The 14,755-nt window shown below is 25.1% G+C and overlaps 1 protein-coding gene across 4 annotated transcripts in view; it reads left to right on the plus strand.

Annotated features, from left to right (window-relative positions):
- Positions 1 to 14,755, plus strand: part of Tnpo (transportin 1) — a 75,267-nt gene that overhangs the window by 57,418 nt on the left and 3,094 nt on the right. For 3 of the 4 annotated variants that reach the window (XM_067268530.1, XM_067268529.1, XM_067268531.1), the window contains exon 19: positions 2,085 to 2,160. The exons of the other annotated variant lie outside the window; for it this stretch is intronic. In XM_067268530.1, the coding sequence (XP_067124631.1) occupies positions 2,085 to 2,160 (76 nt within the window). The remainder of the gene's footprint in view (positions 1 to 2,084; positions 2,161 to 14,755) is intronic. 4 annotated transcript variants of the gene reach the window in all.

Below are 14,755 nucleotides of genomic sequence, written 5' to 3' on the forward strand. Positions count from 1 at the left end.
TGTACAGTACATTGTGTACTTCTCACATAATAATTGACATAATTATAACAATTTAAAATGGAAGCATTTTTTTGGAAGACCTTGTATATATACTACATCCATACCTGCTGCTTCTTTTTAACTTGTACTTAGTTTTTTTTCTAATAAAGAACATGCTGAATACAAAGTAATAGTCATAATGGACTGTAAATTAGAATTTATTATAAGAATATTTGATAATTACTATTATGTGGATTATTTATACTTTATGACCAAATATTTAGAAGGGACTCTTAACTTGGAAAATGCAAATATGCATACGTATATGTGTATAAATGTATGTAGGTTATTTATATCTGTTATGAGTCTAGTATATTGAGGATTATAAGAAAAATATATTTGTAAACATACAAATATATTTTTCTTATAATCCTCATATATTTGTAAACATACAAATATATTTGTACTAATGAAAATAGCATTGAAACTGTGAGTAGTTTATTTTGTATATTTCATTATTAAACATATTGATTTCAAGAAGCATGAAGTTTGATTATACATTTTGTGATGCAGCTTGTTTAGAATAGGAATAACGGAATCGCTAAATATTCATAAAACTTATATTGATCAAAATTATATAGCATTGAATATATGTAATTTTTTAATATAATTTTATTTCTGATTTTAAAACACACTACTGAAGTTTAATAATAAGTTTAAATGAATTGAATTTGATTATATCTTTTAAATTATTCATTAGTATTTTATGAAATTAAAATTGTTTAAAAGATGTAAATATATTAATTAATGCTAATGTTATTAGTATTAAATAATTGTTATGTATGATCATTTACTAAGTTTAAAAACACACACAATTTCCTCATACAAATTATATCCAAAAGAAACAATTAATTTTAAATATACTTTTTATAAAATATGAGTTAATATAACAAAAAGTAAATAATAAATAACACATCTTTTTCAGTGACAGTTGAACTATCTTACTGAGAGATCTTTTGTTACTCAAAAAAAATATTTGCTTAAAATAAATCAAATTAATACAAATTTGTTTTTTGCAGTTTCATTATTCATTTTTTAAGTGAAGTGAATTTAGCATTTTCTTTTCTCTTCTTTTAGGAAGATCTTTGGAAAAGTATAATAGACTGCACGAGGAATTATCATCTATAAATTTTTTTTTCTATTTTTTATTTTTATCACTTAATACTATTTCCAAAATAATTCTTTCTCTTTATATTCAATTTTTGTCTTTAATTGTGTATGTATTTTTGTTATTTAGTGATATTTATGATATTTTTTATTACAGGATATATATGTTGCTGAAAAATATAAAATTCTTAACATGAGAGTGTGTTTTTGATTCAATAACATTTTCAAACATTTCATTTATTTCTATAATTATTATGAAAATTATTTAATTTCTTTATTTGATAAATTCATCATTTATATTTTTTTATTATATTTTAGCATTAATAATAGAAAATTTTAAAGAGCACATCACATAAAATTATTATTATTCTTAGTATGAATATTATTTTGTAATTACTATTTTTGTGTATATGATTTTAATATAGCAATGTAATAATACATTCATTAATGTCACCATTACAAAATTTGAGCAATTAGATATTACAAATTATTTGTCAAATTATTTTTTTTATCATTTTAATTATCCTTATTTTTATTTTTTAATTCCCTTGTCAAGACGTTTCAAATAGTAAAAACACACCAGCTATGCACCCAAGGTAATTTCTCTTGTCAAATTGCTTGAGTTATTGGCATGTTCAGCACCTTCTCATGCAATGTTTGACAAAAGAAACGAAAAAAAAATTGAACCATTCTGACATAGTCATGTGGCTTCATTTACATTTTTTAAATTTTATTTTGGGTGCATGATTTGTTAATGAATGAACGAATATTCTCACAACCGTTAAGTTTGGTGACAGTAATGTTTTTCTCTTTTAAATGCCATATTTAATGGCTCATGATTTTGCCTTATATGTTTGTTTGTTTATGAGTTGTCTTTGCTTTTTTTCTCTCCTTTTTTGCTCCCCGTCTCGTCTCGTTCCATCTCCCTGGTAACGTAGCCATAACAATTGGTCGCCTTGGTTACGTATGTCCTGAAGAAGTCGCCCCTATGTTACAGCAGTTTATACGCCCGTGGTGTGTAAATGTTTTTTTTATTTATTCTTTTTTGGTACTTTTTTCTCTCTTCTCATGTATTGAGATTCTTGTTTTATAAGTTTTAGGAACCAAAAACTATCTCAAAAAAGTAAACAATTATTTTAGGATTAGACAATTTATAGATTTTAATTTATTAACTTTTTTTGCTTCTCTTTATAATATACAGTGTGCAACTAATATACAACCAAATTGAATTAATTAATTTATTTTATTTATTTATTTTAAATTTTTTGACTTAATTCTCATGTGTCAGTTCTGTAACTACATTTTGCCTATGTTGTCTAACATTTCCTGCTTGTATTATAATCAACATAAAATTTAAAACAAAGACCAAAAAAGTTCCCCGTGTGGAACAGAATAATGAAATTAATAAATTAAAATTATTGTTTTTTCTCAACCTTTTGAAATTGAAGGTTGAATAAGCCCAAACACCTTATTACTGATTATTCATTTATTTTATTCTTGTTTTCACTAAGGTCTGCTCAGTGGAATAGTTCATATACAGAAAAGTAAAAATATACTTTTTAATTTTTTTTATCTATTTAACTTAGTTATTAGAAAAAGTACTTAATGACATTTTTTATGATATTTGCACAGTAACGGATTTAATAAAGGTAAGAGCAATAAGAGGAAATAATTACTATTATTTATTACTTTATAATTTTTATAATTTATCCATTATTTAAATATAAGTATGAATAAATAGATATTAAATATTTCTAAATAAAAGACTCAAATAAACAGCAAAATTATTGCATCAATTTTTTTGGTACATCTATAAATTTAAATAAATATTACTTATAATTATTTTTTAATGTTTTCATTAAATATATTATTTTTGTTTATAAATCATCATATTTTAATAATAATCTTTTTTTTCTTATCAGATATTCCCCATTTAAATGAAATAAAAATTTTATTATTATAAAATAAATTTTTTATTTTTTTATTTATATTATTAAAGTATATATCCTTTACTATACTAATTGGTTTCATTTTATATTCACAATATTATCACATTTATCGTGTTTTATTTAAAGTAATTTACATCTTCAAACTATTATATGTTTAATTAAGAAATATAAGTAATAATAATAATTGAAGAATTTTGTATAACTTTACAGGTATGTTAAAATTATCAAAATATTTAGACTAATATTGAATAATCAAATTCTGAGACAATTAAATTCAGTATTAATGAATACATGCAAGTTATAGAAGCCAATAATATATTCATATGTTATGAACTGTAGTCAAATATCTCTTTATGGATCATTTGCCTCAATAGTTAAACTTAACTGAAATCAATAATTTATCTATCTTGCCAAAGTTGATTGGGTTGGAATTTATTTATATAAATATTTCTTTGTTTTGATCTTTTCCTAAATTATTATTCAAGTTCCAGTTATTTATTTTATATTCTATTCAAACTTAATGATTCCTTTAATTACTACATTTTCAAGTTTGTCAGCTTAAATGAGTAGCATTAATAAATATTAATGAACATACATTAAAGTAGGTAATAATTATGAAAAGAATTCTAATTCGATTTTGTAATAATTCTGAAATGTTGGAAGTTAAATTATAATATATAACTTTAATTGCATTTATATACATTAATTTTATATAGCGTAACATTTTTCTTTAGAGCATTTATTAACATTTCAGCATTTATCTTCTTATTTAATAATAATTATTTTTCAAATTTAAGAAATACTTATTTTAGCAGGAAGAATAAATCAGTCCTCATTTAATATACTGAAAATTGATAGAAATATTGATATGTATGTAAATGAGTTAGCTTTTAATGACAGTGTAAAAAGTAGAATTGCAGTACAAAGTAAGAAATTATCAAACAATTTTGTATTCAATTGGCTATTCTGTAATTAATTATATAGAAGACAGAATTGAATTGTTAAAAATGTTAGCTTATATGATTTAAAATTAATACTATCAATACAAATTGGTTACTGTTTAACTATGGATTAGAAAGTCCCCTAGACATTCTGTGCATAGGCAAAAAAAAAAAAGACAGATCTATTATGAAAATAGGGTAGTTACTTCAGAAAATAAGTTAGTTTACATCAATAAGCAAATTTACAAATGAAATTGAACTTAATTACTAGCTATTGTATTAACAATTTACTTTTTAGAATCTATACTTATTAATTAATTTGGATAAATTGCTTGAAAATAATATTAAGTACAGTACATTGTGAATAATGCATTTACTTTGACTGTGAAATTATTTATTTCTTGAACTCGGAGAAGGTGTCTGATCCATAATCAAATGTGCATTATTGTAAAAGAAGAAAAATGGTAAACTTTACCTCAATTGCAATGCTTAACAATGCACACTGATTTGCATTTGTTTTCCTTTCCTCGCCCAGCATGGAAATAGACCATTCCTGGAAATCTGCCAACTGGGGCTTCAAGATCTGTGGCCAGACAGTAATATTTTTGTTTTGTTACACTTCTATATATTTACTTATTATTTTAGTTAATAACCAATTTTTAAGTTTCAGGTAGAAGTATTGAGTTCTATTTTTAAGCATACTTTCTTTTATTATTATTATTTATTTACTTATTCTTTTTGGCTGTATTATGGTAACTAGATGTGTTTTACCATCCTCAGAGGGTTGATCTGGAGATTTCAGTAGTACAAAGTAAATGTTTTTCCTAGCAGAATCATGAGTTTTAGAATGGTTAGTATGAAGTTTGTTAGACTCTGCTAATACATAGAAAAAAGTTAGGGACACTCATTAAAATGCTAACTATCTTGAGTAAAAATATTAAACTTTGAAAAGTAATCAGAAATTTGTGAAAAAATCTCAATTATAAGTTTCAAAAAACCATCATTTAATTTTTATTCAGAAACTAAAACTCTGATTCTTTGTAGATATCTGTTTTCTTCAGACATTTGCAGTTTTCAAAAAAGATGTTCTTAAAACTTAAATTATCAAATTAGATATTGAGTTTTTATAAAATATGAAATTATTATTATTCATTCATGATGAGTTCTTAACTAATAAGATGTTTATAGTTTATATTGCTACAAAATTTCTAGTCTATAAAATTACTTAGCTGGAAAGATAATTTAGGATAATAATTTGATAACTATTGGAAAACATTGTTGGTTTATAAAAATATCTTTGATTATATGAAAATAAAACAGAAATTTAATAACATATGCAATCAATTAATTTAAATATTAAATGAACAGGTGGATTCTTTATCAAGCTGTTTAATAATTAATTTGCCTTAAGTAGACTAATAAAAAATTTGGCTGTTCATTTAGTCAGCAAATTAAATTTCTGTATAAAAGTCAAAAATAAATGAAACTTATTTTTAATTTTTACCTTAACATTACAATTATATGTATTTATGTATACATAAGGTATTCAGAAAAAAAAATGTATGTTCATTATACAAAACATAATGCAAAATAATAAGACCACTTATGTGAATAGCATAATATGTTGGCAAAAACTTTGTAAGACTAAATATTACTGGGGATCCCTTGTTTAGAAGTGCAACAAACTTGCATTATTTTAATTCAAAACTTCTCCCCTGAAAGCAGTTGATGACTGGCACAACTCTATTGTTAAATGTAAAGTATGATGTACAGGGGCAAGACACTACTACTAATTTGAGATGGAGAGTGTATATTTTAAATTAAAAATGTGATTAAAAATTGTAGCTTGGCATTCTGACAATGTCAGAATAAATAATTGCTCATTATTTTTTTTCCTTCATTAAATTTCAGTGTCTGTTCATTTATATTTGAATGCTTCTCACTGAGAAGCAATTATACAAGTACACTGGTGGAAAATAAAATCCCAATACCAAGAAAGCGTTGTGCTAGGTAAACGAAACTTGGTAGGCATGTTTTCATGTCTGAAAGATGACGTCTATTCAAATTTTGCACTAGACGAAGAAGAGTGGTGTGAGTAGCACCACTATGAACATGCAAATCATGTTTGCTGTAAATACGCGATGTAAACTTGTTGAGCATTATTTATTGTCCAGATTGAATGTTGTGAGTTAAGGTTTGAGTCAAGAATCCTTTAAGTAGACGAAGAAGACAGTATCAGCAGCATACTGAGTTTGAACGAGGCCGTATAAGGCTATGAGAAGGTGGATTTTTTTTCTGCACTATTGCAGAAAGACTTGGCAAGGATGTATCCACTGTGCATGATTGTTGACAGTTGTGATCACAAGAAGGTGCTGTCTCAAGAAGACTGCCGTATTTGCTGCATGGCTATGGTGCATCATACTGCATCTGCAGCAGAAATTAGAGCTCCTGTTGGTGCCAGAGTGACCCAGTGAACTGTAACAAATCAATTACTTGAGGGACAGCTCCAAGCCAGACACCCCGTTCATTCCAGTAACTCCAAATTACTGCCATCTGCAACTTTAGTGGTGTCCAGCAAGAGCTCATTGGAGGGCAGAGTGGAAATCTGTTCTCAGATGAGAGCTGTTTCTGTCTTGGTGCCAGTGATGGCCATATGTTCGTTAGAAGGATGCCAGGTGAGCACTTGGAACTAAGCTGTCTGCAGTGTAGACACACTGGACCTACACCAGGAGTTATGGTCTGGGGAGTGATTTCTTATGACAGCAAGAGCACTCTCGTTATTATCCCAAGCACCTTGACAGCAAATTTTTACATCAGAATGGTGATTGAACTGGTTGTACTGCCATTTATGAGCATATTCAAGGAGGTGTTTACCAACAGGATGATGCTCGTTTTCATACTGCTGCTGCCACTCGACATGCTCTACAGAGTGTCAACATGTTGCTTTGGCCTGCGAGATCTTCACATCTTTCTCCCATCTAGCATGAATGGGACATTATTGGATGACAAATTCAGCATCACCCACAACCAGCATTAACTGTTGCTGATTTGACTGACCAAGTGCAACAGGTATGGAACTCCATCCCACAAAATGACATATGGCACCTGTACGACACAGTGCATGCACGTTTGCATGCTTGAATTCAAAATCGTGGCGACTACAGCAGTTATTAATGTACCACCATTTCACATTTGAAATGGTTCTTCTTGCACATACTCTAGCCTGTGACCTTAAAAATTCAATCAAATAAGTATGCTACCTAGACAAATGCTTTGCCTGAATTTCATTCCTCTAAACTAATTTTTTCTTGGTGTTGGGATTTTATTTTTTGCCAGTGTACTATCTTTGGAGAAGGTTTGGTTAATGTCAAAACTATTTTGATGCTTTAAAAGCCAGATTAATGTTTTCATTTATTAATCAGATCATCATTTCAAAATTTTGAGAGATATTTATTGTCATACCCAAATTATTTCTTAGACATAAGTAATGTTTTTTCATTATTCTTATGTATGAATACATTTCAAGAAACTATTTTTGTTGTATTAGTATTAGATAGAGGTATTGCATATGATAGTTTTTAAATTATCTAATGTTAAATTATCACATTAGTTTTCTTGTAGACAACATGTGACATAGTGAGCATGAAAGCTTTTTACATTGCAGTATTATAGTTGTCATTCTTGTTATACGTATGATTGAATATATTATACTATTAATATTAGAATTTTTCTATTTTAAAAATAGATTTAACATAAAGGAATTTTTTTTTAATATAAATTGTTATTGCTGGATTTATCTAGTATAAACACCATAAGATGATCTCATAATGTAATTGATAAACCTATTTTATTTATAATTAAGGTCTAAGAGACTATTTTTAAAAATAGACTAATTTTGGCTAATTTTTGGAGATCTCATGAGAATTATAAAAATAAGTATAATCTTATAAATTGACATCTCTATTAAAAAGTTATAAAAGCTGCAAAAGAAGAAACCACGCATACCAAATTCCAATAATATTTGAAGAAAAAAATATTTTCAGCTCTTGATAGGTCTGCTTCAGGTTTTAAACACTGTGTTTTACAAATGTTCATAGAATTGATACATTCTATAAACCAAACATTAATTTTTAAACAGTTCAATGCAGTTTTAAACCTGAAGCAGGCCTAAAAGGACCAAAAATGTTTATTTTTTCAAATTAAATATTGCTGGAATTTAGTATATATGGTTTCTTCTTTTATAGATATTTTTAAACCTGATAGTGATTGAACCAAGATCTGACTTAAACATTTTTGAGAAATTTTAAACATTTATAGATACAAAATTCTTGAAATTTCTATATTAGAACAACATAGAATGTAGATAAGTATTTGCAATTTTGAATAAAGTAAGTGAAAGATAAATGTAACAAAATTAGATTTACATATCCTCATTCCTGTTTGTCAATATTAGCCATATTTGGTATCATTCTTGCCATGATATTTCAAGTTTTTAGAAATTGGTATATATTTGGATTGTTTATTAGTTACATCAATTACAAAAGTAAATTACAAAATTGCTTTGTATACCACATTTAAAGTGGTAAATCCAATAGAGCCCAACTTTTTCTGTCAGCAAAGTCCTACTGGCTAACAATTCAGTGAACCTAACACTGAATTGTTACAAAATCTCAATGATGCAACAAGTTTCTTATCAGCTCCCTACACAAAATGATAAGGAAATTTCAGAAATTTTGCAAATTGATATAACTCCAGAATGGATAATTTGATCCAAAAACAAAATGCTTACTGCACATGTGCAGACCCATTTCTGTCTACCAATACCTAATTCATTCAAACCTGCAAAAAAATCTAGATGGTTGTTTAGGTAACACAAACCTCTCTTTAGTGTAATATATTCATACATAGATATTGAAGGATGTCAATTAAAAATTCTTTTTCTTAGAAGGTGTTGATACATGAAAAAGGTTAGGAATCCCTAAATTATATAAGTAGGAGGACTACATAGGATCACTTCAATAATTTTATAGTTCATGTAAGTTATTTTACGAATATTTTTCCTAATTAATCGAATAAACAGCATTATAAATATATTGCTGAACCTACATTAAATGGGGATTATCTGTACATATCTTTATATGCTTATGATGTTTTATATTTTTATTTAGTAAGTTTATACTGATCTTTTTATTAGTCTTTAATTGCTAATTTTGCATTTTATTTTATAAGTTTTAGTGAAATTTAAAACAAGGAATAAAAATTCTAACAAGTTTTTTGTGTGTGTATGAAAGTAAGTTATCATGTATGATATATAAACTGAGGTTTACTATTAATAAAAAATGTTTTTAATACAAATCATTTATTGTATTGCAATATATATTATATTTTTACTTGATAACTTACTAGTTTATAATTTTCATTAAAACAAATTATTGATTATTTATGATTAATTTTTTGATTTTTCCTTTAAGAATATAATTAGCTATGAAAACAACCAATTAAATATTACTAATGAAATGTTAGTTATCAGGTTACTAGGAGGCTATTAGCCTCAAAGTAACCCGATTACAAATCAATCTTTCTTCAGTTAGAAAGAATTGTTTTACATAGTAAAGATGATAATACTTGCTTAAATAAATTTATTTAGTCATCTGTTTAGAAGATTTAATGATCTGTTTATTAAAATATGAAATTATACATAAATTAATGTAGATGACTTTTATAATTTCTTCTTATTACTTAAACCAACTACAAATTTAATTGAATGAATTAATATTTAATTCAACAACAAACTGATTTTGAATCTTCAAAGACTATTAATACAGCTTCATGTAAAAATAAATGAAATAAAATGATTAACATAAAAAAATGAATTGATACAAGACACTGATACAAAATAAAATGTTAGGAAAAATAGTCAATGAAATATCAAACCTTAAAACTTCAAAATGAATACAAAGGTGATATATTAATTATGCCAATTACTGCTTCATTAGAGTACAAAATTATGTACAAAAATACAAAAGATCACTTAGTTTGTATTCCATTAAAGCAGAATTGGTATAATTTTAGCTTATGAAAGATTAGGTTTGGATTAAAGCTATTATCAATGCTTTGTTATCAGCTAAAGAAAATAACTGATTAAAACTCAAAAATTTTTGAATTGTTAAAAAATTAGAATTAGTTGCATTTTTGCATTTGAACCGTTTCTCTTTCAAAATTCTGCTTGTTTTAAAATAAAATGAGCAATTGTGTTATCTTTAAAAAATTTCTAAAGAAGTTTAACATCAAACTGCTCAGAATATTTAGAAGATATTGCTGCATTAACTTAATATTACAAAGGAGTTAATGGTTTTGTTTTATATAAAAATAATAGTCAGGGAAAACAATAGAACAAATGGAAATTTTATTCCATATTATGATGAAATAGTTTTAATGTAGCTAAAACAATGCACCTAGCATGAAAAAGTAAGAATATTTAGGAATTATTTATGAATAAGATTTTGGAAAGATTCTAAAATACAGAAGTGTTGAAAATCCAGATTTGGTTATTGAAAAATGAATATTAATGCTAACTTTGTTGTTCTAATATTTTTTCATAATTTATAATTTTTTAAATTTGAAAATATGATTAGATATTTTTTGTTTAAATTGTGATTCTGTAAATTATATTTTGAATTTTTGTAAGTACATTTCTTGTGAAACATTGGCTTGAACTTAGAATGCTTCAACTTCAGTTATGGTGTATTTGGAATTTTCAGTACTTAAAATGCTAATTTACACATATATTTGAAAATTTGGATGAGGTCCAGCTCTAGTTAGTCCAAATTTTCAATGTTTTACTATATTAACATTGATTGTCAGTATAAATTTTCTTAGAAAATAAATCTATCAAAATATCATCTAATTGTTTTGTGCAATGTTATTTTGAAGTTTAAAAAAATGTTTGTAATTCTTATACTTTTTAATTAATTTAGTAATGCTTATAATATATAATGATGTAAAAATTACTTTTTCTTGGAAAAGTCTAAGAATGACAATAATAATTCATTTGTTTTACTGTAATTGTTAAAATGATCTATGATGTCATTATTATGTGACATATGAGTAATTCTTTAAATTTATTAGATATAAATTGAATCTGAAAAGATGATTAACATTGCTCCACATAAAGTTGCATAAGATAAAATTGGAGGCTAAAACATCTTTCACAGTATTGCTTGTAGAAATCATATGTATTAGAAACCATATTCTATCCATCTTACAAAAGTATTCAGCAATTATAAAACTAAAATACTATATTTTACTGTGTTTATTGCTCTGTATAGTTCAAAAAAAATGTTTCTATTGCAATATTATTTTTGGAAGAGTGCCTCAAATAAATTCTGAGAATAGCAAGATTGTTTGAGTCAGTTGTACTTTATTATTCCAAGATTACATATAATATTTTGTATTTTACTTATAGGCATAATTGTTTGGAGAGTAAGACAGCAGTAATTTAATAGGTGTTGATGGAAATTGCAACTATTCTCTGAATATTATGATTCATTTATAAATTAGTCTACCAAAGATTATTCTATACATTTCTGCATAGTATCATCTTGCATCTGTAATATATAGAAATGAAAGTCGTCATACAGATTAGAAGACATATTTCACTTCTACATGTGTTACAGTAAATGAAACTGAATAATGATCTACATTTTGCAAAATAAGTTCTCAAATTAATGCTACATAGTGTAATGTTTTGAAATTATAGATATAGAGTTATTATGAAAGGTGCTACCTTCTTAAATTATCCTTTGGATGTGATATAAAATGTAATTAAAGTTTTCTGGTAAATTATGGATTATGTGTAATTAATTCCGTCCGAAAATGTCAAGAAAATAAATTTATTTAATATTAAATCACTGTCAATAAATCATTAAGTATTCAACAAATGCCTATCTGTAATATGAAATTAATCATTCATCAGGTTAGTAATAAATTTAACTAGCTAAAGCATATATAATCAATTATTTGTAATTTGATGATTCTGCAGATACCTTTTAATTATGTTTGGAGTATTAGAATTGAATGATGATGATGATTATTATTATTATTATAATTTTTCAGTTGTGAAATAGTTTTTGAAGATTGTTATAAATCTGTTTAAGAATAAGCTACTGACTAAAAAGTATCTTTAATTTTTAGAGTATGAAATCAGATTCTTGTGGTTTTTCATTAATTATTATGGGTCATTTAAAAATCAGGAACAATTTTTACTGGGTGATTTCAACATCAATTTTATTTATCAGTTGCATCTTATACTTTAGATATTATATCTGAAATATATTGAATAATTTGTTCTGAAGATATTTTTCTGTATGTGATGATTGAGTTTAATCAGCCTAGTACAGTTGATATTCAGTGTGTTGGTTGTATTATGTTTAATTTGATTTATTCTAATTTTCTTAAAAATTGAAAGAATTGTTAAGGATCAACATTATATTCACAAATTTTTACATAAATGACATTAAAAGATGTAGGTTTTGAAAATTTGTATAAATTCAACTCTCCATGAAAAACTGTTCATAATTTGTTTACAAAATGAATATTTGTTTATTATTTAATATTAAAATGAAATTGTACAAATTTTAAATTCTCTTAATTTGAAGTTATTTATGCATGAAGCAATCTTTAATAGAGAACATACCTTGATAATAAAGAGATTTGTAAAATTTATCATGAGGATTGTCAGGACAGGAAATATTTTTTTGAATTTGTATGAAAATATCATTAATTATGGTATATTATTATAAAGGTTTATGAAGAAGTTAATGTATAATAATGCTTACTCAATGTTGAATTTTTGTGCTTTAAATATTTTGCAAAACTTTTTAGCATCATTTCATTTCTATACTTGATGATATTTATTGATTAAATTAGCAGAAATATGCTGAAATTCTATGCATTTTTCCTTTTACTTTTTCACATAACTTTATTTAAAAAAGTACATTTGTCTGTCTTCATGCTAAATTTATGATACACTGCATGTTTTAGAAATAGTGATATAAAATACACCAAAGATACAGGTTTTTTTTGCAGTTAAAGATTTTAGTTACTATTTAAAACTAAGAATAATTGTTGTATATTTAAAAAATATTTCATTTAAAACAGTGAATGATTCATTAAATTCATATTCAGAAAAATTTCTGATACTAAGTATAGTATGATTTATATGACTAATTATTTTTCCATAATATATCATAAATCTTTTGATACTGAATTCTCATTAAGAAATACTCAAACAAGAAAGCATCTCAATATTTTATGTTATTTTTTGATGTCGAATTATCTTGCTTTATCATATATTATTGTTATTTGAATGTAGTATATAAAATGACTAAAATTTATGGAATTATTTTACTTTCCACGTATTGATTTTTTTAAAACCTTTATTATTTAATATGTCATTTTAGAGAATGATTGGATCGTTTCAAAATTTTTAAAAAAATTTTGATTTATGTTTAGTGTAAATTAGATATTATTATATAAGACAAACTTTTTATGGTTGTAAGATAATATATACCATATACTAAAACCACCAGAAGAATCCTTCCCGAAACATACTGCAAACATAATTGAAGATTTATTAATCTTTCATAAATTTTGTGAATTCTCATAAAAAAACAAAAAACAACTACTGTAGCAGTGATTATATTAGGATGTTTAAGCTTCAAGACTATAAATCAAAGGTTCTAAAATTCTGAATAAATTACAAGAACAAGAAGTATATAGAGTAAGCAGTTATAATAAACCAAAAGAAAAAAAACCTGGTTATCGGGAGAGTTTGTTTAAAACTATGTTTGTTTAAAAGTTTAACTTATTTATATAACCATTTCCCAGAATGATGTGAACTTTCTGCTTCCATTGATTAAATTTGGGTGCTTTAGTTGTTGACGAAATTTCATTCATAGAAATTTATTTAATTCAGAACTCTACAGATTTTCTGTCTATTGTTATAGTGATGACAAAGAAATGGTCATTATTATGGAAATAAATCTTATAAAATTTAAACTGAAATAGATTGTTTGATAATAGCCATGAAAACAATTTCTTCAACTTTAATTTTATAAAGAGACATTTATAAAAAATAATAATAATCAATTGTCTACTATGTTTTTTTAATTTAGAATTTAAATTATTTTCAGGGTTCTCTAATCATTTTCATTATTCCAAGCACTTCAAAAAATATAATAAGTCTAATTAACACAATATATTTGTCAGATTGCAGATACAAAAAGACATCTATAGTCAAAAGATATTTTTCATGGGTTAGTCCATTAATTTGTAAACTGTTAATAACTAGAATGGATGACAAATTTTACATTTTCTTAACATTTATTTTTGATTTAGTAATCATAATAATAATAATGTATGAAATTGTTTCCCCCATGTAAGTATTTTCACAAATTATTCTTTGATATGATGATTTAAGTGTAAGTAATTCAGTAAATAATAAAAAAAACTTTTATTGTTATTATTCAAGAAATTTATAGACAAGATTATTTAAATCTAGTTATTATATTTAAATAGAATAATTGTCCTTAAATGGGAAATATTTAAAAAAGGAAACAGCTAAAAACGTAGATTTCTCACTTTCAACTATTAATATATCTTTAGACGTTCAAAGTATTAATTTACAATATGGAATAACCAAACAAAAATACACTATGG

The sequence above is a fragment of the Centruroides vittatus genome, unplaced genomic scaffold (genome assembly GCF_030686945.1).
Source record: "Centruroides vittatus isolate TY-2023 unplaced genomic scaffold, ASM3068694v2 contig_329, whole genome shotgun sequence".
NCBI lineage: Eukaryota > Metazoa > Arthropoda > Arachnida > Scorpiones > Buthidae > Centruroides > Centruroides vittatus.